Source organism: Oncorhynchus kisutch, linkage group LG6 (genome assembly GCF_002021735.2).
Source record: "Oncorhynchus kisutch isolate 150728-3 linkage group LG6, Okis_V2, whole genome shotgun sequence".
NCBI lineage: Eukaryota > Metazoa > Chordata > Actinopteri > Salmoniformes > Salmonidae > Oncorhynchus > Oncorhynchus kisutch.
This window is the reverse complement of record NC_034179.2, coordinates 69,862,784-69,885,680: the sequence shown is the minus strand read 5'-3', so window position 1 is coordinate 69,885,680 and position 22,897 is coordinate 69,862,784. Positions and strand designations below refer to the sequence as shown.

General features: G+C 42.4%; 1 protein-coding gene across 2 annotated transcripts in view; it reads left to right on the top strand.

The window, feature by feature from the left end:
- Positions 1-22,897, top strand: part of LOC109891919 (zinc finger protein 385C) — a 194,571-nt gene extending 171,674 nt beyond the window's left edge. For both annotated transcript variants that reach the window (XM_031827302.1, XM_031827303.1), the window contains 6 exons: positions 7,097-7,328; positions 13,085-13,462; positions 15,179-15,372; positions 18,848-18,946; positions 19,533-19,622; positions 20,064-22,897. In XM_031827302.1, the coding sequence (XP_031683162.1) occupies positions 7,097-7,328; positions 13,085-13,462; positions 15,179-15,372; positions 18,848-18,946; positions 19,533-19,622; positions 20,064-20,291 (1,221 nt within the window). In that variant the 3' untranslated portion in view covers positions 20,292-22,897. The remainder of the gene's footprint in view (positions 1-7,096; positions 7,329-13,084; positions 13,463-15,178; positions 15,373-18,847; positions 18,947-19,532; positions 19,623-20,063) is intronic.

The following is a 22,897-nucleotide window of genomic DNA, read 5'->3' as shown; positions in this document are numbered from 1 at the left end:
TCAACTCCTCTTTTGATTTCTCCCATTCCTGCCACCTCAAACACACACACACAGTCACACACACACACAATCACATAAACAAACAACCAATCAAAGTGAATGTCTTAAACATACAAACACCTAAGAGTTGGGCAAAGGCTGATTTAAAATAAAAAATAAAAAAACTCTCTTTCTCCCTGTCCCTCTCTCTCCCACATACACACAGAGGAACACACAAATACTGTTTCACACACGCACACATCCTCTTGAGACTTGATCTTCAAAGAGGAGCAGAGACACAGAAGAGGGTGAGCTGGGGCTGAGGGGGAAAGGAAAGCAGAGCAGACACTGGCAGGTGTTTTCTCCAGGCTTCACACGGTAGAGCAAATCCCATTCCCATCCTCCCTCCACACAGCGCCAGCTACAGTTGGAGAGAGGTGTCAGGTTTGGGTGTTTGAGAAGGCAGGGGGACACTGAGCTTTAACTTCTTATGGCTGCAATCCCGTTAACGGGATCATTTTCATCAACAACCGCTGAATTGCATAGCGCCACATCCAAATAATATTACTAAAAATATTTATATTCATGAAAGCACAAGTGCAATATAGCAAAACACAGCTTAGCCTTTTGTTAATCCAGCTGTCGTGTCCGATTTTGAAAATATGCTTTACAGCGAAAGCTAGTATCAAAGTAGCTTGGTCACGAAATCAGAAAAGCAATCAAATTAATCGTTTACCTTTGATGCTCTTCAGATGTATTCACTCACGAGACTCCCAGTTACACAATAAATGTTCCTTTTGTTCCATAAAGATTATTTTTATATCCAAAATACCTCAGTTTGTTTGGTGAGTTATGTTCAGAAATCCACAGGAAAGAGCGGTCACGACAACGCAGACGAAAATTCCAAATAGTATCCGTAATGTCCACAGAAACATGTCAAACGTTTTTTATAATCAATCCTCAGGTTGTTTTTAAAATATATAATCAATAATATATCAACCGCAACTGTCTTTTTCAGTAGGAGAGGGAAAGGCAATGGCTGCCCAAACTGTTGCGCGAGCAAAACTCATGCGAACACCTGACGGGATGTTATCTTTCTGGCTCATTTTTCAAAATAAAAGCCTGAAACTATCTCTGAAGACTGTTGACACCTTGAGGAAGCGATAGGAAAAGGAATCTGGTTGATATCCCTTTAAATGGAACAAAAGAAGGATATGGAACATGGAGTTTTCGAAATAGAAGCCACTTCCTGGTTTGATTTTCCTCACGGTTTCGCCTGCAATATCAGTTCTGTTATACTCACAGACAATATTTTGACAGTTTTGGAAACTTTAGAGTGTTTTATATCCAATACTAATAATAATATGCATATATTAGCAAATGAGACTGAGGAGCTGGCCGTTTACTCTGGGTACCTTTTCATCCAAGCTACTCAATACTGCCCCTGCAGCCATAATTAAACAGCCTATTAACTCCCCATCCCGCATGAGGGAGCGTAATCATCGCCTGACACTAATTTGCATAACGCAACGGACATAAAATATTCCTAGAAAATATTCCTATTCATGAAAATCACAAATTAAATATATTGAGACACAGCTTAGCCTTTTGTTAATCACCCTGTCATCTCAGATTTTCTAAATATGCTTTACAGCCAAAGCTAGACAAGCATTTGTGTAAGTTTATCGATAGCCTAGCATAGCATTTTGTCCAGCTAGCAGCAGGTAACTTGGTCACGGAAATCAGAAAAGCAATCAAATTAAATCGTTTACCTTTGATGAGCTTCGGATGTTTTCACTCACGAGACTCCCATTTAGATAGCAAATGTTCCTTTTTTCCAAAAATATTATTTTTGTAGGCGAAATAGCTCCGTTTGTTCTTCACGTTTGGCTGAGAAATTGCAGTCACGAAAACGGCGAAAAATATTTCAAATTAGCTACGTAATATCGACAGAAACATGGCAAACGTTGTTTATAATCAATCCTCAAGGTGTTTTTCAAATATCTATTCGATAATATATCCATCGGGACAATTCGTTTTTCAGTAGGACCGATTGGAGTAATGGCTACCTCTGTATTTTACGCGAGAATCTCTCTGGGAGCATCAGGTGACCACTTGCGCAATGTAGCCGCTTACGGCTATTCTTCAACATAAATGCGTAAAACTACGTCACAATGCTGTAGACACCTTCGGGAATACGGAGAAAGAGTAATCTGGTTGATAGCCCATTTACTGCTCAATAGGGACGCATTGGAACGCAGCGCTTTCAAAACATGAGGCACTTCCGGATTGGATTTTTCTCAGGCTTTCGCCTGCAACATCAGTCCTGTTATACTCACAGACAATATTTATACAGTTTTGGAAACTTTAGAGTGTTTTCTATCCTAAGCTGTCAATTATATGCATATTCTAGCATCTTGTCCTGACAAAATATCCCGTTTACTACGGGAACTTTTTTTTCTCCAAAAATGAAAATACTGCCCCCTAGTCACAACAGAAGGAAGGAGGAAAACTTCCTCAGTCAAACTGTAAATAAACTTCAAATGGAAAATGAGGAGATGTCTATATAAGTATTTATTTAGAGTATGTTGTATACTATTTATTATTAGATATTGTTTATTAGCTCCACGCTCTGTCATGTTTATTTGATATATATAGAATATTTGTGAACGTACATTCGATGTTGCACATTGAATAGTCAGACAGTGATCTAGACAGAGGCCTTATTTAAAGAACGTGTAATAAGAAGAATTTATTCCACTTCTATAGCGCTTTTCATTGCAGAAAGAGTCTCGAAGCCTGCATTCATGTCTGGTAGTGTGACGTGACAGTCAGTGCCTTTAAAATGCTAAGTGCTCATGCTAATGTTCATTTCACACTCCCTGTGTCTCCCTGTCTCTCCGTGTGTCGCGTACTGTATGGCTCGGAGTTGGACTGGAGAGCGGAGAACGTATGGGGGCTGAAAGAGAGCAGAGCTGATTTGTCACAGCACAATAATCTCATAAGCATTTTCACGGCCGATCAGTCAGACGACATGGTGAAATATTATAGTCCAAGTAGTGTTTATAGAAGTGTTGATGGCTGCTGGTGGTTTATTTATAGCTCCCGACACAGAACAGTAGGTACATCATTTGTTTTGTTAATACTGTACACAGTGGACATATTCAACTGCATATAGCCAAGGACCATGGTTCTGATGGATCTGAGCTGGATCTGAGCTGCCTTGGTTTTTACTTTTACCCACATTGCTTTGTTGTCATATGAGGTGTGTGTGTGTGTGTGTGTGTGTGTGTGTGTGTGTGTGTGTGTGTGTGTGTGTGTGTGTGTGTGTGTGTGTGTGTGTGTCGTGTGTCGCATGTGTGCAGTACCATGGCTATTAAGGTTATTATGGAGGCTGAGGCAGTTGAGAGAAGATACAAAACCAAGAGAAGCATCAGTGTGTTGTATTCATTCTAATGAGAAGGTCTCATTGTGTGAGAGAAGCTTAATTGAACAGGGTGAGTCACTTCCACGCTTCTCTCTATCACTTAGGATTCCTTCATTGGCTTGCCCATCAAAGTAGAACCCACTCTTTCTCTTCCTTCTAATTTCTTCCCCACAATTCATTTCAGGTCTATTTGCGGCTTGGATTATTGTCTGACTTATTTGCATTTATATGGCGAGATAGGAAATTCTTTGAATTCTAAAGAGGAGCTGGATAGAGAGACGGCTGTGAGGTCATAATTATGAGGTCATGACAGAGCAGAACACACAGACAGCCAGAGTGAGGAATGCATTTACTTGATCAATTCTGAGCTAACTATTTGTCTTGCTGTTTGTGCAGTAGCCTTGATATTTCACAGTCACCATGGTTTCAGCCAATCAGCACCCAGGAGGGAAAAGATTTTCAGTTTTTTTTGATTGGTGCAATTTTCACAAGCATGTGGTACAATTTTCACAAGTATATGGTTAATTTTCCTAACTCTTAGATCAAAGCTCAAAACAGATCGTCAAAAAGGCAGTTGTTTCAAACTCTAAACACATTTTCAACTGACTAAGAACAACACACCAATTCATACAGTCACTTTGTCACCAATCTTAGTGTTTAATCTAGAAATACATGTTTCAAATTTCAATACATCTATATATAAAGTCATTTCACAATGCAAAGCTCATTACTTTTGATATGATTCTCTTCTCTTTTGTAAAAATATATTTGACTATTACTTAATCCGATTGGTAAACCTATAGATTTGACATGTATACTGGTTTTTCTGCTACAGATTTAGAAAACTATCAATAAAATGTGTGTCTGTAAAGTAGAAACATAAAATGTATAATATATACTCGAATGTACTGCTTTGATGATGACTATTACGATTTCACTTCACAGTAAGTTGAAAGAAAAATCTGATCCAGTATTGACAAGATCAAGAGAAATACGGTTTGTAACGAATCAAATCAAAGTGTATTGGTCGCACATATAAGTACACATTTAAGTACACATATAAGCAGATGGTACAGCAGGTACAGTGAAATGCTTGTGTTTCTAGCTCCTGCAGGGCAGGAATACATTTATCAATACAATGCCAATACATAAATCACCCTTAATGTCCAAAACAAGAAAGAAATGCATCCCCAGAATGAAGTTGCTCGGGTCTTTTTGACACTGGCTGACACAGTTCTGTAATACCTTAATATATGTCATTTATCCAAAGTGACAAAAGTCCACACATTTTGGTATGTGTCCCCAGTTGGAATCAAACCCTCAACTCTGGTATTGCTAGTGCCACGCGCTTATGAACTGAGCCATGTCCAGGAACACTACAATGCATGTGTAAAATACAATACTGTAAAGTACAATACACGATTACAATACAGGTGGAAGATGTACAATTGCTATATCCCCATAAACGTACCACCCTCCTTCCGGGCATCGGCGCGGCATGAAATAACATCAACCCAGTCCTATGTCAGGCTTGGATTCACCATACCGAAAGGTTTTTCCTTGCAAACTAGTACCTGTTAAACATGATGTTTCTGTCATTTATTTAATTTGTTACATTGTGAAAGATGTCTTTAATGATCACACCGATGATCACACATGGGATATAAATGATGGAAATTTGATGTTCAGTCACTTTTAATGGGTAGTACAAATGTATTGCCTAATGTGAAAACAGTGTAATGTACTGTAATTTACAGTACTGTAGCATCTACATTCAAATAGCAATTTTGAAACGTTTATCTTACATTTTTGCTATTGCTAACGGGTTGTTAAAATAACTACATTGAGAAGTTATCATGATGTTGTGTTTGGTGATTAAACTAATGTACTCATTATATTTCAAAGTAAACTTCTATTTTGGATCAATGGTTGTGTGGTGAAAGACGTCTGCAAACCAAATGAATGCACAATGAAAGGTTTTGAATGTTAGACTGGCTGTGTTAGAAGTGTTACCAGTTGGGAGTTTTGTACTAAGAGTTTTGACAATTCACCACAAACTTGAGAAAATTGTACCAAACTGTATTCTTACAGTAATGAACATTAGTCTAGATGAAAGCGTGAACTACTACAATCCACCCAGAACTAATGCAGTTTGTCAAAACAAACATAATTTGATTTATGGTTGTAATGGGTCCTATGTGTAGCTGGTGTTGCAAGTCAGGCGCAGGACAGCAGATATAAGTAATCAACGTACTTTTACTCAAAATGTCAAACATACAAAGTAACAAATACACGCACACCATGACAGACCGAAAATACAATAAACAATCACTCACAAAAAAACATGGGGGAACAGAGGGTTAAATAATGAAACAGTAATTTGGGGGTTGAAATCAGGTTTGTAAAACAAAGACAAAACAAATGGAAAATGAAAAGTGGATCGTTGGTGGCTAGAAGGCCGGTGACGTCGACTGCCGCCTGAACAATGAGAGGGACCGATTTCGGCGGAAGTCGTGAAAATGGTGTGGTTCTGTTTGAGAGAGAGAGAGAGTCTGTCTGTGGGGGGTATGTATGTGTTTGTGGGGGTATGTAATGCCTTGTTAATAATGAAACAATAATTTATCCTTCTTTGTAGTCATCCATCACTCCAACGAGGCTGATGTGGTATTAATACAGGTCTCAGCTCAAAGCCTGTTTACATTTTAATGAGAGATGTCTTCATCGATTCATCTGCTATTTCTATTTGCTCTGATAGCGGGGGATTTTCTCATGGATTGAGCTGGGTCATGAGAATTATTTAAATGTGAAGGTAAAATGTGCTGCGGAGTGTGTATGCCCATTTTGGAGAATGTATGTGTGTGTTTTGAGTGTGTCTGAGCATGTGACAGAATGTGTGTGTTCTCTACTGGGTGTGTGTGCAGTTCATTTGTGTATGCACATGTGTACAGTACACTTGGTATGTAGTGTGTTGTGTTTGTGTGGTGTGTGCATGCATGTGTGCGGTCTGCAGGGTCTGTCTCAGCGTGCCTATTTAGTATTCTGATTTAGAGATAGAATCCTGTCTCTTTTTGCACATTCCACATGCAATTATACCTCTGCCCTCCCACTGTGCTAGTGCTCTTATCAGGTAGGAACAGACTCTCTCCTTCACACAGGCAGCAGTGTGTATATGTGTGTGTGTGTGTTTGTGCATGTGTCAGACCTGGGTTCAAATACATATTTGAATATTTGTTATTTAAATAATTATTTTCTGTGTATTTGAATATTTTCAAATAATGTGGCCCGAATCAACTACTTCCATTTAAAAGTATTTTCAAATAATGTTCGAAATAACCTATTACAAATCCCTGGGTTAAATGCATGGGAGTGCATTTGAGTCAGTGTATTGGAGTATTTTCAAATACTTTCCATGATATTTCCAAATACATTCCAATATTCAACTACTTGTCTTTTCAAATACAAAATATCTAAATATTCACTTCCAAGTGTCTTTGAAAGTAATTGAAATGTTATAAATAGTATTTGAACCCAGGTCTTGTGTGTGTAAAGATGAAAATGTCATCTCTACTTTTGCAGAGGTACTGTATATTTGAGTGTTTTCAATGTGCATGTCTTACAGCAGTTTATGGATAAGTACTACTGCTGCTAACCTTCCTGTGGTGTTTCTGCTCTCTGTGGGGTCCCTTCCAGAACCAGGCAGAGGCGCACTATAAGGGGCATAAACATGCCCGGAAGCTGAAAGCCATGGAGACCCAGAAGAACCGTCAGCGTCGACTTGGGGAAGCCACATCCACAGGCAGGGAGAGAGACCGGGAACGAGACCGAGAACGGGACAGGGAGAGGGCTAAGACTGCTGCAACTGTTACACTTCCCACTGAGACCCTCCCCGCACTCATGGACACAGGCCCGATGGAGGCAACGAGTAAGTTAACTGAGAGGGAGAAAAGGGAAGAACAGAAACCTATCTATATTCACTCTGTGTAGTTGATCGTTCTTTCAAATTTTCTCTCCTTTTTCTGTAGATGTTTTCTGCTTTTCCCCTTTGCTCACTTATCTTCCCTCATCCCTCTCTTTCCCCCTTTACTCTTCTCCATCCTACCTCTTATCCATCTACTTTCTGTCCATCACTTTCCACCCCTAATCCCTCTTTCTTCCTTTCATCTGTCTCCTCTCCTCCCATTTCTCTCCGGTCCTCCCATCCTCCTCCTCTATCCCTCTCCCTTCATCTCATCCCTTTCCCTCCATCACTCTCTCATCTCTTCCGGTACTTTGTCATTATTATTTCTTGATGCTATCCTGTCTCTCTCTCCCCTGTGTTATTTAATGTCTGCTGTTTAAAGTCTAACAACAGGAGGGCCTGTCTCACACATACCCATGTTCCTGATCATGGTGTATGAGAGGATAGGATGGCGGTGCCTCCAAACATCCAATCGTAACCACCAGTTGTCCCCAGGTCCCTCCCAGCTGGGCCTTATATCCAATCTGTCCCCCATGGTGGTGGATGGTGGCTCTGAGCCTGGGGGATTGTTTGCTTACCCCCAACTTTCTCAATTTACTTTCCCTGCACCCTTCCACTCTGTTTGCCATGCTTGTAGAGAAAGGCCTGGTCCCTGTACAGGAGTTCCTAAAGAGTTCTGTGAAGTCAAGGAATGATCTGACTGCAGCACACTTGTATGTGTCCCAAATGGCACCCTATTCTCTATGTAGTGCACTCTTTTTGACCGGTCAAAAGTAGCACACCACAGAGGGAATAGGGTGCTATTTGGGACGCAGGCGTACTGTTTGTGACATGAGAGAAATCCCCCACAATGGACCTGACTAGACTATGGATGTATCTCCTGAGTCTGGGACCAATACAATGAAATGTAGCGGTAGTCTTTTGATGAAGCCAGTAGAGAGCATCCATTCCATTACATGATTGATCTCGTTTAGGATCAGGAGCCCTGTTTATCCATCTGCAGCGATGGGACTCGAGGATCTGTCTGCCAGACTAGTTTCCTCCTCTATCCTGTATATCTCTCCTTCATCCCTCCCTCCCTCCATCTATCCCTCCATCACTCTGGCCTGAAAAATATTACTGCAAGACCTGAATTTCAAACTAATTTCTTTCTGATGCTAGAGGGAATATTAGTGAGAAGAGATAGGAAGGTATCAGGGTGAAGTGAGGTGTGGGTTGGGAGAGAGTCTACACTTTCCTTTCCCCCAGCACTCACTGACTGACTCACTCTCTCTCTCCGAGAGGAGAAACTGGACAAAGGACTGGGAGCAAGATAACGCTCTCTCTCATCAAATCTAATTTTAATATTCTGTCGTCGTAGAGCAAGGTCTGAAAGGGGGGATGCAGCGGCTGGGACGAAAAGAGTAGAAAATGAGAGATAAGATTAAATGAAAGGTAGAGTGAGAGATGGGGTAGAGGAGAGGGGGAGCAAGAGAGGCGGTGGAAAGAGAAAGTAGATAAGCTGTGCCTATTTTTTATGTTGTAAATCATTTTAAAGTTCTGAGGCAATTTTGCAAGGAGGTACGCTCTTTAATAAGCCACATTGTGTGATTGGCCCGATGTGAAATTGAAATGCAGCAGAGCGAGCCAGCGGCGGCGAGCGCTACAATGCCAAACTGTAATTGGAGAACACTCAAAATTAACACTGAAATTATCTCTGTCTGTCATCAAACTCAGCATGGCAGGTGCCAATCGGACCATAATGACCATGTTGTCGCCCATTGGGAACCAATCAAGGGCTAGATTCCATCATATCCACACTAGCCGACTATTACAGACATTGCCATTGGATGCACTGAGTCGCATTAGCAGCTGTGTTACAAGTTAGAACATTGGCATGTGTCATGTAATCTACACCTCGATTAGGCTGATATAAATGATTATTATTATTTTATTGAATGATTTTCTATTTGAGAAGAGAGCGCGAGAGAGAGCGAGAGAGAGAGAGAGATCGGCATACTGGTGCCTAGAGACACTGGGCCGGCCGGCATCGTCAATGACAACCATCAATCACCTCAGCGTTTGATTGACTCTTTTGTTGAAGCTGTCTCCAAGGGGAACAGAACTCAGACGCCTCTGTAATGATGAAATATAGTGTGGATTTCCCTTGAGGAAGTTGTCCATTTTCTTTAAGAGTGTCACGGACTAGTGATTCTAGACAAGCTGGGGTGTGTGTGTGTGTGCGTACACACTGCTGGTTTAATGAACATGGTTGTGAGGGCTCACCACTACTCCGCTAGTGTGTGAGCTTGTTTAACAGTCTTCTAATCAGAATATTAATATAGCTACTAGCTCTATGACAACAGTCAGCTCTGTCATGTAGTCAATACTCTGACTCTACAGTTTACAGATACAGTATTCAGATACTGCACGGTTTACAGTCTGAGCCCTACACACTGATTTAATTGGACTGTTCTGCCTTTCCATGGTCAAATAAACGAATGACTCGCAACAAGACATCGACCTGAACATTGATTCTTTGCAGGAGAGGGATTTGTAGCCCTCCACTCCTCAGACAGTGTGGGGCTCTTCCCTGCCAATACACTGGCCTTAGAGCTGACAGCCAGCGTTGGGGTGACAGTCACTTCAGTCAGGGAACATTTGGAATGAGTGAGGAGGACACTGACTGACAGAAGGTGTTGCCCAAAGGCAATCCTTGTGCTTACCCAAAGATGTATCTGTGTCGTGCTACTCTGCAACATCACTGCCATGGTCGTTTTTCTTTTTAAGACATTTGAGACGTAAGGATACTATTTGATTTTGAGTTGTTGGACAATTCAAAGGCATGCTGTATCATGTTTTATATCTATCTGTATAATGTGCACCAATGTGGGAAGAACTTACCAGAAGTTCCTACAGAGTTAGTCCTTATACAGTATTTATAGAGCCCCTCAGTGGAGGTGTTGTAATACCCATAAAACCTAGTGGTCAAACAGGGAAATGGTTCCAATCATTTTTCCACCATTCATTTTCTCATAGGGAATTTTAGAAACACTTCAAATAAGCGCTGTGTTTCGTGTAGGCTCACCCTGACGTGACGTTTTGATAACCATGTAAATCTCTCACGGACAAGGGGACATAACGCCTTGTATTCAGGACATAAAGGTCATTTCTTTGCCACTTTGCAGTTTTACTTTAGTGCCTTATTGCAAACAGGATGCATGTTTTGGAATATTTTTATTCTATACAGGCTTCCTTCTTTTCACTCTGTCATTTAGTATTGTGGAGTAACTACAATTTTGTTGATCTCTCCTCAGTTTTCTCCGATCACAGCCATTAAACTCTGTAACTGTTTTAATGTCACCATTGGATTCCTGGTGAAATCTCTGAGCGGTTTCCTTCCTCTCTGGCAACTTAGTTAGGAAGGACGCCCGCATCTTTGTAGTAACTGGAATGGGACCTTACAGAGATGAGGTAGTCTTAAAAAATCATGTTAAAGACTATTATTGCACACAGAGTGAATCCATGCAACTTATTATGTGACTTGTTAAGCACATTTTTACTCCAGAGCTTATTTAGGCTTGTGTGGAAGTACCACCAGAGGGCAGGCTGGACTCACGGATAGTAGCCCAACTAGGCATGTGAGTCAAGGGGACCTGAGACAATTAAGCACAGCTGATGGTACTAATGACCTATTATCTTTTCCCTACAAGAGAGAGGAGGGAACCAGCAAGAAGGAGGATAAACCTATCTCTGGAAGATGGCTACCAAGAAAGAGAAGCTAATCATGAAGAACCATTAAGACGGTGACAAACCCGTGACTTTTGTTATAGTTTAATGATAATCGTATTGTGTTCCTGTTTCATCTCGAGAAGATCTATGTTTTTCCTTGGGAGATTTTCATTATGTCGGAGTGTTTGTATTGACCAAAATTACTTGGTCCGCTCACACTTGCCATAACAAAGCGGTTGAATACTTTTGACTCAAGACATTTGAACCTTTCATTTTTAATGAATTTGTAAACATATTGCAAAAAATTATTCAACTTAGAGACAATGGGGTATTGTGACACAAAATCTCACTTTTAATCCATTTTAAATTCAGGCTGTAACACAACAAAATGTGGAAAAAGTCAAGGGTGTGAATACTTTCTGAAGGCACTTTAAGTGAACACCGATACGATACCTTAAACATTCTTGCTCAGAATAAAACCCTTCATGAGTTTAAGGCGTCTGAGGAGGGACTAATTCCCACAATCCTCTGTCCTCCTCTCTGGGCCTCCTGCTAAATCCATTGATCGCTATCCATCCCCTCCAGAGTCTTCTCAGGTGGCCCGATCTTTGTCTTTCACATAAGCCCAGGATCATACCAATCCCCTGCTGGAGGGGGGACCTGAATCTCCCAGGGTTCAGTCCCGCATTACATTACAGAGAGGAAGGATTATCTAATCTCAGCCTTCTAGGGTTCCTTCTCCTCCGGAAAGAGGACGATAAGGAAGAGTCCTTATCTCCATGATGAATTTACTCTGGGACTTAGAAGAGAAAATCAATGGGGCCAGTAGGATTGTGGAGGGTGTTTGAGAGGGTGCTTCAGTTCGGCTGGCGCCTATCCGAACTCGGCTAGCCGAACCGACCGAGTGTGCTCGCAAACTCCCTTAAAAGGCCTCCACTTTAAAAACGAGGAATAACGGCAATTGTACTGTTTTTCCACTTTGAGATGACATAGCCAGTATGCACTTCCTCAAAATAGTCAGAATCAAATCTGTCATGAATTTTTATGTTTTTGCCGAAGACATCTTAGTCACGCAATTTTACATCTAACAGATGTTTGGTGCAGTATTTCTCAATGGAACATTTGCATGAAAACGAGTTGTCTCTTGTTGAATGACAAAGACTTTATTAAAGGATCCCTACTGTTGAACAATCACAGATGAAGGGGCGTAGATTCCGGCTCCGAACTTTGGCTTGCCTCCAGAAAAAATGTTCTGTGACTGAACAGCCGAAAAACCCCTCACCGAAGTCCAAAACATCACAAAACGTGTGTGTGTGTGTGTGTGTGTGTGTGTGTGTGTGTGTGTGTGTGTGTGTGTGTGTGTGCATGCGTAATGGAGCTCCAGTGACTTATGGGCTGGGCCCGGCAGTCAATGCATTTGTTTAAATTGACTGAGCCCTAGGACCTTAAGTTGATATTTGAAGAGAGATAGAGAGAGAGACAGCGTGAGGGAGGGAGAGAGCGAGAATATCTACCATGTGTTAGTCTAGTCTGTCCCTCGGGGTTAATAACAAAGACTGATAGTATAGCTGAAATGTCACAAAGCTAACACATGAAATGCATTGGTAAATGTTCATTCCAATGTTTTGGCTTCAAACTCTTCATGATCATTTATAGATAAATGACTGAACAGAAATGAACAAATTCTCCAAGTTAGCCTCAAATGAGAACAACCATCATTTGATGTCACTTTTCACTCACAAATGTATTGCTGCTTTTACAATCTGTTTCCATAATCTATAAACCTGTTCTGTAATATGAAGCGTTTGAAGGCAGTACTTTGGAATGAGCATTTACCAATGCATTTCATCTGTTAGCATTTCAGCTATACTATCAGATGTACAGACTAGATTAACACAGCAACTGTAGACCTCGGTGGCTTTCTTCAGGCATTAAGCTCTTCGCTCTTCCGTAACCACCAGTGTAATGTTCAGTGACTGACCACTGCCTCCTCTCCTTCCCCTCCCCAGATTTGCTGCCTGCTGACCTGGAGCGAGTGGTGAATTGTGAGCCTGTGAAGCTGGGCAAAAGCCCCGGCAGCATCAGCTCTGTGATGCTGACCCCTGTATCTGAGGTGTCCTCCATGGAGCTGGCCACCTTGTCCCCCGGGCCCCAGGGAGAGGTGTCCCCCTCACAGGCCTCAGAGAGCGGAGCCTCAGACACCACTGGCCCAGAGCAAGGCCCAGAGGCCCCTGGAACAGCCCTGGAGTCAGGTAGCCAGCCGGACACTTCCAGTACAGAGGGGGGTGAGGATGACAAGGACACCAAGAGGATCAAGCCACACCTCCACTGTCCCGTGTGCAAGGTCACGGTCAACTCTACATCCCAGCTGGAGGCACACAACAGTGGTACAAACACGACAGTCTCTGGCGTAGCACACCCCGCAGCCCCCTCAGATAGCATAAGATCACGTCATAAGCCATGATTTATTTATTTTTATTACAGGCTATTAGCTTTAAAACTGAGAAAAAATAAATCTACAGAAAATGTGTAGAATAGCAGGAAATTAGCTTTAAAATTGCAATTTTCTCTCTCTGCCCCAATGACAAATATATATACAGTTGAAGTCGGATGTTTACATACACCTCAGCCAAATATACTTAGTTTTTCACAATTCCTGACATTTAATCCTCGTAAAAATTCCCTGTTTTTAGGTCAGTTAGGATGATCACTTTATTTTAAGAATAAGAAATGTCAGAATAATAGTAGAGTGATTTATTTCAGCTTTTATTTCTTTCATCACATTCCCAGTGGGTCAGAAGTTTACATACACTCAAATAGTATTTGGTAGCATTGCCTTTAAATGGTTTAACTTGGGCAAATGTTTCAGGTAGCTTTCCACAAGCTTCCCATAATAAGTTGGGTGAATTTTGGCCCATTCCTCCTGACAGAGCTGGTGTAACTGAGTCAGGTTTGTAGGCCTCCTTGCTCGCACACGCTTTTTCAGTTCTGCCCACCAATTTCCTATGGGATTGAGGTCAGGACTTTGTGATGGCCACTCCAATACCTTGACTTTGTTGTCCTTAAGCCATTTTGCCACAACTTTGGAAGTATGCTTGGGGTCATTCTCCATTTGGAAGACCCATTTGCGACCAAGCTTTAACTTTCTGACTGATGTCTTGAGATGTTGCTTCAATATATCCACATAATATTCCATCTATTTTGTGAAGTGCACCAGTCCCTCCTGCAGCAAAGCACCCACATAACATGATGCTGCCACCCCCGTGCTTCACGGTTGGGATGGTGTTCTTCGGCTTGCAAGCCTCCCCATTTTTCCTCCAAACATAACGATGGTCATTATGGCCAAAACGGTCAATTGTTTTTCATCAGACCAGAGGATATTTCTCCAAAAAGTACAATCTTTGTCCCCATGTGCAGTTGTAAACCGTAGTCTGGCTTTTTTTATGGTGGATTTGGAGCAGTGGCTTCTTCCTTGCTGAGCGGCCTTTCAGGTTATGTCGATATAGGACTCGTTTTACTGTGGATATAGATACTTTTGCACTTGTTTCCTCCAGCATCTTCACAAGATCCTTTGATGTTGTTCTGGGATTGATTTCGTGTCTACAATTGTTTTTCTGAGGTCTTAGCTGATTTCTTTTGATTTTTCCATTATGTGAAGCAAAGAGCCATTGAGTTTGAAGGTGGGCTTTGAAATACATCCACAGGTACACCTCCAATTCACTCAAATTATGACAATTAGCCGATCAGAAGCTTCTAAAGCCATGACATAATTTTCTGGAATTTTCCAAGCTGTTTAAAGGCACAGTCAACGTAGTGTATGTAAACTAATGACCCACTGGAATTATGATACAGTGAATTATAAGTGAAATAATCTGTCTGTAAACAATTGTTGGAAAAATTACTTGTGTCATGCACAAAGTAGATGTCCTAACCGACTTGCCAAAACTATTGTTTGTTAACAAGAAATGTGTGGAGTGGTGGAAAAACGAGTTTTAATGATTCCAACCTAAGTGTATGTAAATATCCAACTTCAACTGTATATATATACTGTACCTGCTCCAGAGTGTATCTGACATTCGCTTCCTCCAAATCCACTCCTCCAGGTACGAAGCACAAACAAATGCTGGAGGGCCAGAGCGTCCAGCCGCGGCGCCGGGGGAAGATGGCGGGGGCTGGGGGGCGCTCGGCCTGCAAGAGCAAGCGCCTGGGCACAAAGGGCAGCGTGGGGGTGCCCAGCAAGAACTTCCACTGCGAGGTGTGTGAGATCTACGTCAACTCGGAGACCCAGCTCAGCCAGGTGAGGAGGCTCGGGGTCGAGGGGAGGGTGGCAGGGGAGGACTGGGGGTTTCACAGGGTGAGCAGGGTTCAGCAGTGGGGAGAGAAGTGAAACAGCTGAGGTATAATTTCGTATGTTGACTTCCTGAGTGGATCTGAGGTGATTGGACTGGACAAGATCTGGTTTCATGTTCTCTCACAGTGAGGCCAGTGTGCCACTAGTCTATGTAGAGATCTGACACACTGGGTCTCTTTCCACCTCCACTAAACGTGTCCTGACAGTGTTCTGAATTGATGGAGCTCAAAATGGCTGGAAAGAGTAGAAAATATTGTGAACGTAGCCATGGGGTATGGGAGATAGACAGGGAGAGATATGACCCTCTGGGCTACTCAGTACTCCTGGCGCTGTTTGCGTGACATGAATGGTGAGAAGAGGAAAGAGAGGGGGTTTGTAGGTAATTTTGCACACCCTGAGAAGTGCTTGATAGAGAGTGCTAACCAAATAAGACTCTCATTCAAATGCCCCTTGTCCGGCAGTGTTTTTGGCTTTGTGTGGGGTTATTAGTTATTCATCCTTTATTTAAGGTCACATTGAGATTGAAATCTCTTTTTCAAGTGTATCCTTTCACATGACAAATACATTTTGATTTGACACACACAGACAGACAGATGATGTAACTACAGTAGATGTTGAAAGGACAGACTATAGAACTACCTCTTCAAACAAAATGAACACTTGATTTCTTGGTTGGACTAATTATTTTCATGGACTTTTTCCACATTTTGTTACATTACAGCCTTTTAAAATGGATTAAATCGTTTTTTTAGCAAATATATAAAATAAAATAAACTGAAATATTACATTTACATACAGTTGATGTCGGAAGTGTACATACACTTAGGTTGGAGTCATTAAAACTTGTTTTTCAACCACTCCACAAATGTATTGTTAAGAAACTAGTTTTGGCAAGTCGTTGAGGACGTCTACTTTGTGCATGACACAAGTTCCTTTTTCCAACAATTGTTTACAGACAGATTATTTCACTTATAATTCACTCTATCACAATTCCAGTGGGTCATTAGTTTACATACACTAAATTGACTGTGCCTTTAAACAGCTTGTGGAAGGCTACCCAAATGAAACAAGTTAAAGGTAATGCTACCAAATACTAATTAAGTATATGAAAACTTCTGACCCACTGGGAATGTGATGAAAGAAATAAAAGCTGAAATTAAATAGTTGATCCTAACTAACCTAAGACAGGGATTCTTTGAGGAATTAAGTGTCAGGAATTGTGAAAAATGTATTTAAATGTATTTGGCTAAGGTGTATGTAAACTTCCGACTTCAACTGTAAGTTGAATACTTTGTTGAAGCATCTTTAGCGGTGATTACAGTCTTGAGTTTTCTTGTGTATGACGCTACAAGCTTGGAACGCCTGTATTTGGGGAGTTTCTCCCATTCTTCTCTGCAGATCCTCTCAATCTCTGTCAGGTTGGATAGGTAGTGTCGCTGCACAGCTATTTTCAGGTCTCTCCAGAGATGTTCGATCGGATTCAAGTCCGGCCTCTGGCTGGGCCACTCAAGGACATTGAGACTCATTCGAAATCCACTGCTGTGTTTCATCAGACCAGATAATCTTGTTTCTCATAGTCTGAGAGTCCTTTAGGTGCCTTTTGGCAAACTCCAAGCGGGCTGTCATGTGCCTTTTACTGAGGAGTGGCTTCCGTCTGGCCACTCTACCATAAAGGCCTGATTGGTGGAGTGCTGCAGAGATGGTTGTCCGTGGGTCTGAATACTTATGTAAATAGGGTATTTGTTTTTTATTTTTAATAAATTATCAAACATTTCTAAAAAACAGTTTTTGCTTTGTCGTTATGGGGTATTGTGTGTAGATTGATCAGGGGGAAAAAAATATTTCATCCATTTTAGAATAAGGCTGTAGCATAACAAAATGTGGAAAAAGGGAAGGGGTCTGAATACTTTCCAAATGCACTGTGCCTATGGCGTCACTACCTCAGCCCTCCCACTTTTAAAGGTAGCACAGGACCCATGATGTAATAACAAACGTATTAAATGCTCTTTACACATGTTACAGTAGAAGGTTTACTATTCCTGAGGTGATGCTAGCAGTGGAAATGTGTGTTTGAATTCACCTGGCACAGTGGCAGCGACTGCATTTTTATTACAATGAAGCCATTCTGGAAAAAGCATTCCCACACTAAGCAGATGTATATCAGATGGTATGGTGATTCACTCAGAACTGTCTATTTGAGCCTGTAAGAGCTGTTAGACGTATGTTAATTGATGTTTATGGTGTGGTAATCTAGGCACATGGTTTTATTGAACTTCTTTTCTAGGCTGTTTCGGGTAATTGCTTCCCTGGTGATGTTTATTCAATCGTAGATGTAATTGTATGATGGGATGGTTCTGGAAGGTTTTGCAGCTCTCTCAGATGAGCTGGTCATGGAAAAGATACAGTATATATATGGGCATGTGTAGCAACCTTGCCTACAACAAGCCTTAGTAGTGTATTCCAATGGCACTGTTAAAACCTCCTCTGATGAACTAGGATTAGCCAGTTGATAGTAGAACAGAGGAGAGAGAAATAGACGTGCATACTGTAGATAGAGGGAAGTTGTAGTAGGTTTTCTTTGTGGTTTTGTGTCCTCTAAATATTTTTTTCAGATAGTGCATATTGAGTGTACAATACGGTTGACTGAGTGTACCTTAAGAACACCTGCTCTTTCCATGACATAGACTGACCAGGTGAAAGCTATGATCCCTTCTTGATGTCAATTGTTAAATCCACTTCAATCAGTGTAGATGAAGTGGAGGAGACAGGTTAAAGAAGGATTTTTAAGCCTTGAGCCAATTGAGACATGGATTGTGCATGCGTGCCATTCAGAGGGTGAATGGGCAAGACAAAATATTAAAGTGGCGGGCCTCCCGGGTGGCGCAGTGGTCTAAGGCAGGGCTAGCTGTGCCACCAGAGACTATGGGTTCGAGCCCAGGTTCTGGGTGTACGGTGTTTCCTCCGACACATTGGTGCGGCTGGCTTCCGGGTTGGATGCGTGCTGTGTTAAGAAGCAGTGTGGCTGGGTTGGGTTGTGTTTCGCAGGACGCGTGGCTCTCAACCTTCGCCTCTCCCGAGCTCATACGGGAGTGTGTCATGAACCTCAACACTGCTGGGTTTTTCACGCCCAACAGTTTCCTGTGTGTATCTATCCACCACCCAAAGGACATTCAGCCAACTTGACACAACTGTGGGAAGCATTGGAGTCAACATGGGCCAACATCCCACTAACATCCCACTAAGGCTTTTGACACCTAGTGAAGTCCATGCCCTGACAAATTTAGTCTGTTCTGAGGGCAAAAGGAGGGCAAAAGCAACTTAATATTTTGTACACTCAGTGTAGACAAGGCATGGTCCACTAGATAAATCCAACATTAATAACTAGATTAGCAGACTAATGTTTCTCCTCTGATCTCCTCAGCACATGAACAGCAGGAGACACAAGGACCGTCTGGCAGGAAAGCCCCCCAAACCCAAGTTCAGTCCCCACAACAAGAGCCAGACTACCTCCAGCTTATCGGTGAGAAACGGCACACACACATCCATTACATGAATGTTCATGTAGACACACACGCGCAGTCGCACGCACGGTTTGAGGTTAATTCAAGTTTAAGACCCATACATTTGGAAAATCCTCTAAGAAAATAATGGCCAATCATGTTTGATCTCTGAATAAAATGTATATTTATCTCCTGAATTGACTGAATTTTAATGTAATTGTCTCCAACCCTGACACACACACACACACCTCATTGCTACTCCCTAGGGGGTTGTCTCTCCTGTGAAGCAGCTTGCCTGCCTGTATGCCTGTGCTGTCAGAGAGGTTAAGGACACTGCTTTGTGGTAGTGAATGGGTCCCCTGTACCTGAGACTGGAGGCTGAAATACCCCCAGCACTACCCCTACTGACAAAGCATGCAGCCTGAATCAGCACTCTGTATTAATCACTTTTGTGCTCCTGTCATGTGCGCACCTCCCCTTGAACGTCTCCTTGTCCCCATCTCCTCTGCTCCGCTCCACCCCACCTCCACATCCCTATTTCTCCCTCCTCTGCATCTCCATCTCCTCTACCTCCCCCTCTTCCCATCCTCCCCCTCCTCCCTGCAGACTGTGAGATGGACTGGGTATGCAGGCGGGGCCGTGTCTGCCATGAAGAAAATGTTCAGCCAGTACAACCTCACCTCTCTCTCTACTCAGGTGAGTGGCAGGGCCCAGTGCAGGCAGGGACAGGGGAGAAGTGGGCTGTCAGGGCTACAGCTGGCTTAACCACTGGAACTGGCTAGGTGCAGGGAATTGAACAGCACTAGAAAAGATTGCTCTAATGTAAACTTTGTAAAGGGTTTGGAGTTTAAGCATGTCTGTGTGTCTGTGGTTGTCTTTTGTTCTTTTGTTCTTTTGTCTTGACTGTGTGAGAGTGTTCATAAGTCCCCTAGTTGTGGTGAGGGAACGGATATTAGTATGGAGAAATGTACGAGCATGTTTAGCCAAGGTAACGATGTGTGCTAAAAGAGCAATGTTCCCTGGGAAACGTGTTTGCTGAGTAAATGTGTGCTCTACTTTGAGTAAATGTGTGCGCTTCAAGAAATGACATGCACTCTCTGTCTCTGCTCTCCTCTGCTCTCTCCTATTCTCCTTCAGACCAAACTGGCCTTCCAGAAGCAACTGACCAGGAGCCTGACCACTGGCTTCCTGCCCAGCCCCCTCACCCAGCCCACCTTGTGCACCATGGCAACCAATCCTCTGGCTCTGCGCCACCCGGTGGGCACCACCTTCTTTCAGACGCCCTTCCTGAGCCCCACCCTGTTCCGGCCTGCCCCGGGGCCCCTGAGGGCCACACACCCCTCCATCATCTTCTCCCCTTATTAATGACACAGTACAGCCCCCCGTCCCTCTGTCCCCCTCTACCAACCCCCTTGCCCTGCCTCCATTACTGTGACCCACATAACGAGGGCCACGCCACGCACAAACTATGCAGACCACAGAAACCAGGATGGAGAGAACGAGGCTAACAACTGCTCATGTCATGGAGGACACACCCCCAATGCCAAGGCCCTGCCTCCTCTCCACCACACCCTATCTGTCTGCTCCTTCTTCTGTGGTTGGTGGCCTGAGGAACAGGACACACCTCCAGGGACAGACTGGTGCAGCCAGGAGGCCTCTCTCTTACACAGCCATTTCATGGGTCGATTTGGTTTGGATTCTTAATATTATTGTGTAATTTATTAGAGAACAAAAATAGATGTATCTGTTTAGTGTGGTTGCCACAAATAAGGTCCCTTTACGTCATGCTACTCCTCAGAACATTGTTTCTATTATTGGTTGGCTTGCTTTTTGTTGTTATGGGTCGATATAGGGGATGCTAGCAGGTGAGCCCAATGCTCTCTGAGCTTGTGACTTTCTTCAGCCATATGTGGCGCTGCAGATCTGCAGTCCTACGGACCCAAGTCTATGAGTGGGATCTGTCAGAACTATATGAACTCATATTTTTCCACCAAGCCCCTATCTCCCAAACCGTTACTGGGCTCTTGTCATTGGAACCCAGAGCTCTCAATTGATGTGTAGAATAGATTATTAAGCCCTTTCTCTCCCTCTCTCTTTCTTTTTCTCGTTCTCTCTCTCTCTGAGTCACAGCCCAAAATGGCCTTTCATAATTCATTTTTTACCCTGCATCCCCAGAATTAAGCACTCATTAAGGTCCTGAAAAGGTCAGCTTGTCAACTTGATTTTGTCTCAAGTTGCAGATCTGCCTCATTAAATATCTTTGCTCCGTAGCAGTGCTGGTGCATTGGTTCTGACTGTCTCTATTTCTCTCGTTGCGGAACAGGCAGCACAAAATCATTTTTAAAAGCCTAGCTGTCTTATATTATAATCTGCCATAGTTCCCTGTATCCCAGTGATTTTATAGTGCTTGATCCCCCAATTGTACTCCCTGAGCCATAGTCCTTAATTTTCTCTTGAGCTATCTCAGCAGGAGCTGATGGATAGCAGTGAATGACAATTTCCCCTTGCTCAAAAAATACACTAAGGGGTAGAAATTACTTGATGGGTTTACAATCCTCGATTAAAGGTTTCCACTGTGCAGAGAGATGTGTGGGTGATGGGGGGTGTGAGAACACATTTCCCAGATCACCGATTGGATAATCAGGAATGGAGGGAAAGAAACAAAGCACAGTGCCATGGCAACCACATTAAAAGCACCTTAAACAGATTTACTTATGAAAGCAATGAAAATATGTTCTAGTTTTTTGTTGTTGTTCCTGGCGTGATTTTTCATAAACTCACGACAGTTTGATTTAGCATTTTTCAATCACACAAACAATCAACTTATAACGATTCAATTTTATTGTTGTTATTATCCAGGCGACAGGTCTGAATCGAAATCTCAGATCTAGTTCCATTTTTAAAGCTATATGTTCAATGTGTCTGTGTTTAGAGCGGTTATACAGTAGGAGAATATAGGATGTGGGGAGATGATATGGAACAATGTATCTGTACCTTTACAGAGATGCTGTACAGCCTACCGTACTGTATTTGAAAGGCCAATTCCAAGAGTAATTTGAACTGATGGGTTGTTGTGATGCATTTTTTCCTTGATGGCCAATCTCATTCTCATGATGCTTCAGCCCTCTCTCTGTGTTGACATTGCTGGGCTTTCACCTTACAGAGGAGCAGGACACGGCGATTTTATATGGATTACACAGAACAGCCAGTGTTATTGATGTCGCAAGTGCAGTAGAACACATAATCATATTCCCATAAACCCTCTCTCCTAAACAAGTAGACCCACCTTTAAACAAACACTCAATAGCCCCACCAGACCGGCCCCAATACTTGGGTCTCTTGATTTATCCCAACACCAACTCTCTTTGCTGGTTTATTACCAAACCCAACACTTACACCCAACCAGTCTACTTTAGCAACAGCAAAATGGGGGAAATCCTATGCAGTTATGTTGTTCCCTTCAGTTCAGTCAGTGCAATAGTATTTCCATGTGTGTGACGTAGCAGCGCCACCTGCAGTGAAGACCATGTTATTGCCCTTCTAGATCAAACCCAGCACTGTTTCTCCTCCATCTTTTTAAATCTCTTTGATTCTGTACATGTTTCTGAGGCCTTTGTCTATGGGAATATTAAACCAAGCCATCAGGTCTCTTTGCCATACCAATGTGATTCTCTCCAGTCACAGTAAGTTACTCAGTGAACCAGCCAGCCTATTGATCTCCAGTGTTCTGTCTGTCTGTCTATCTATCTATCATTACATGGGAACTCTATGGTATTCAGACATTTTAAGGACATTTTTATTAAATAAATACATCTAGAGAAGGCAAATGATCTATGTAGAAAATATAGAGTAAATATAGACATTTTATCAAAGTTACTATTGTTATCTTTATCTTGATGAAACACTATCTTAGCTGAGGGTAGACTGTTGATGTAGGCTACAGCAGACACACGCTGTACATGGAAAGGAGA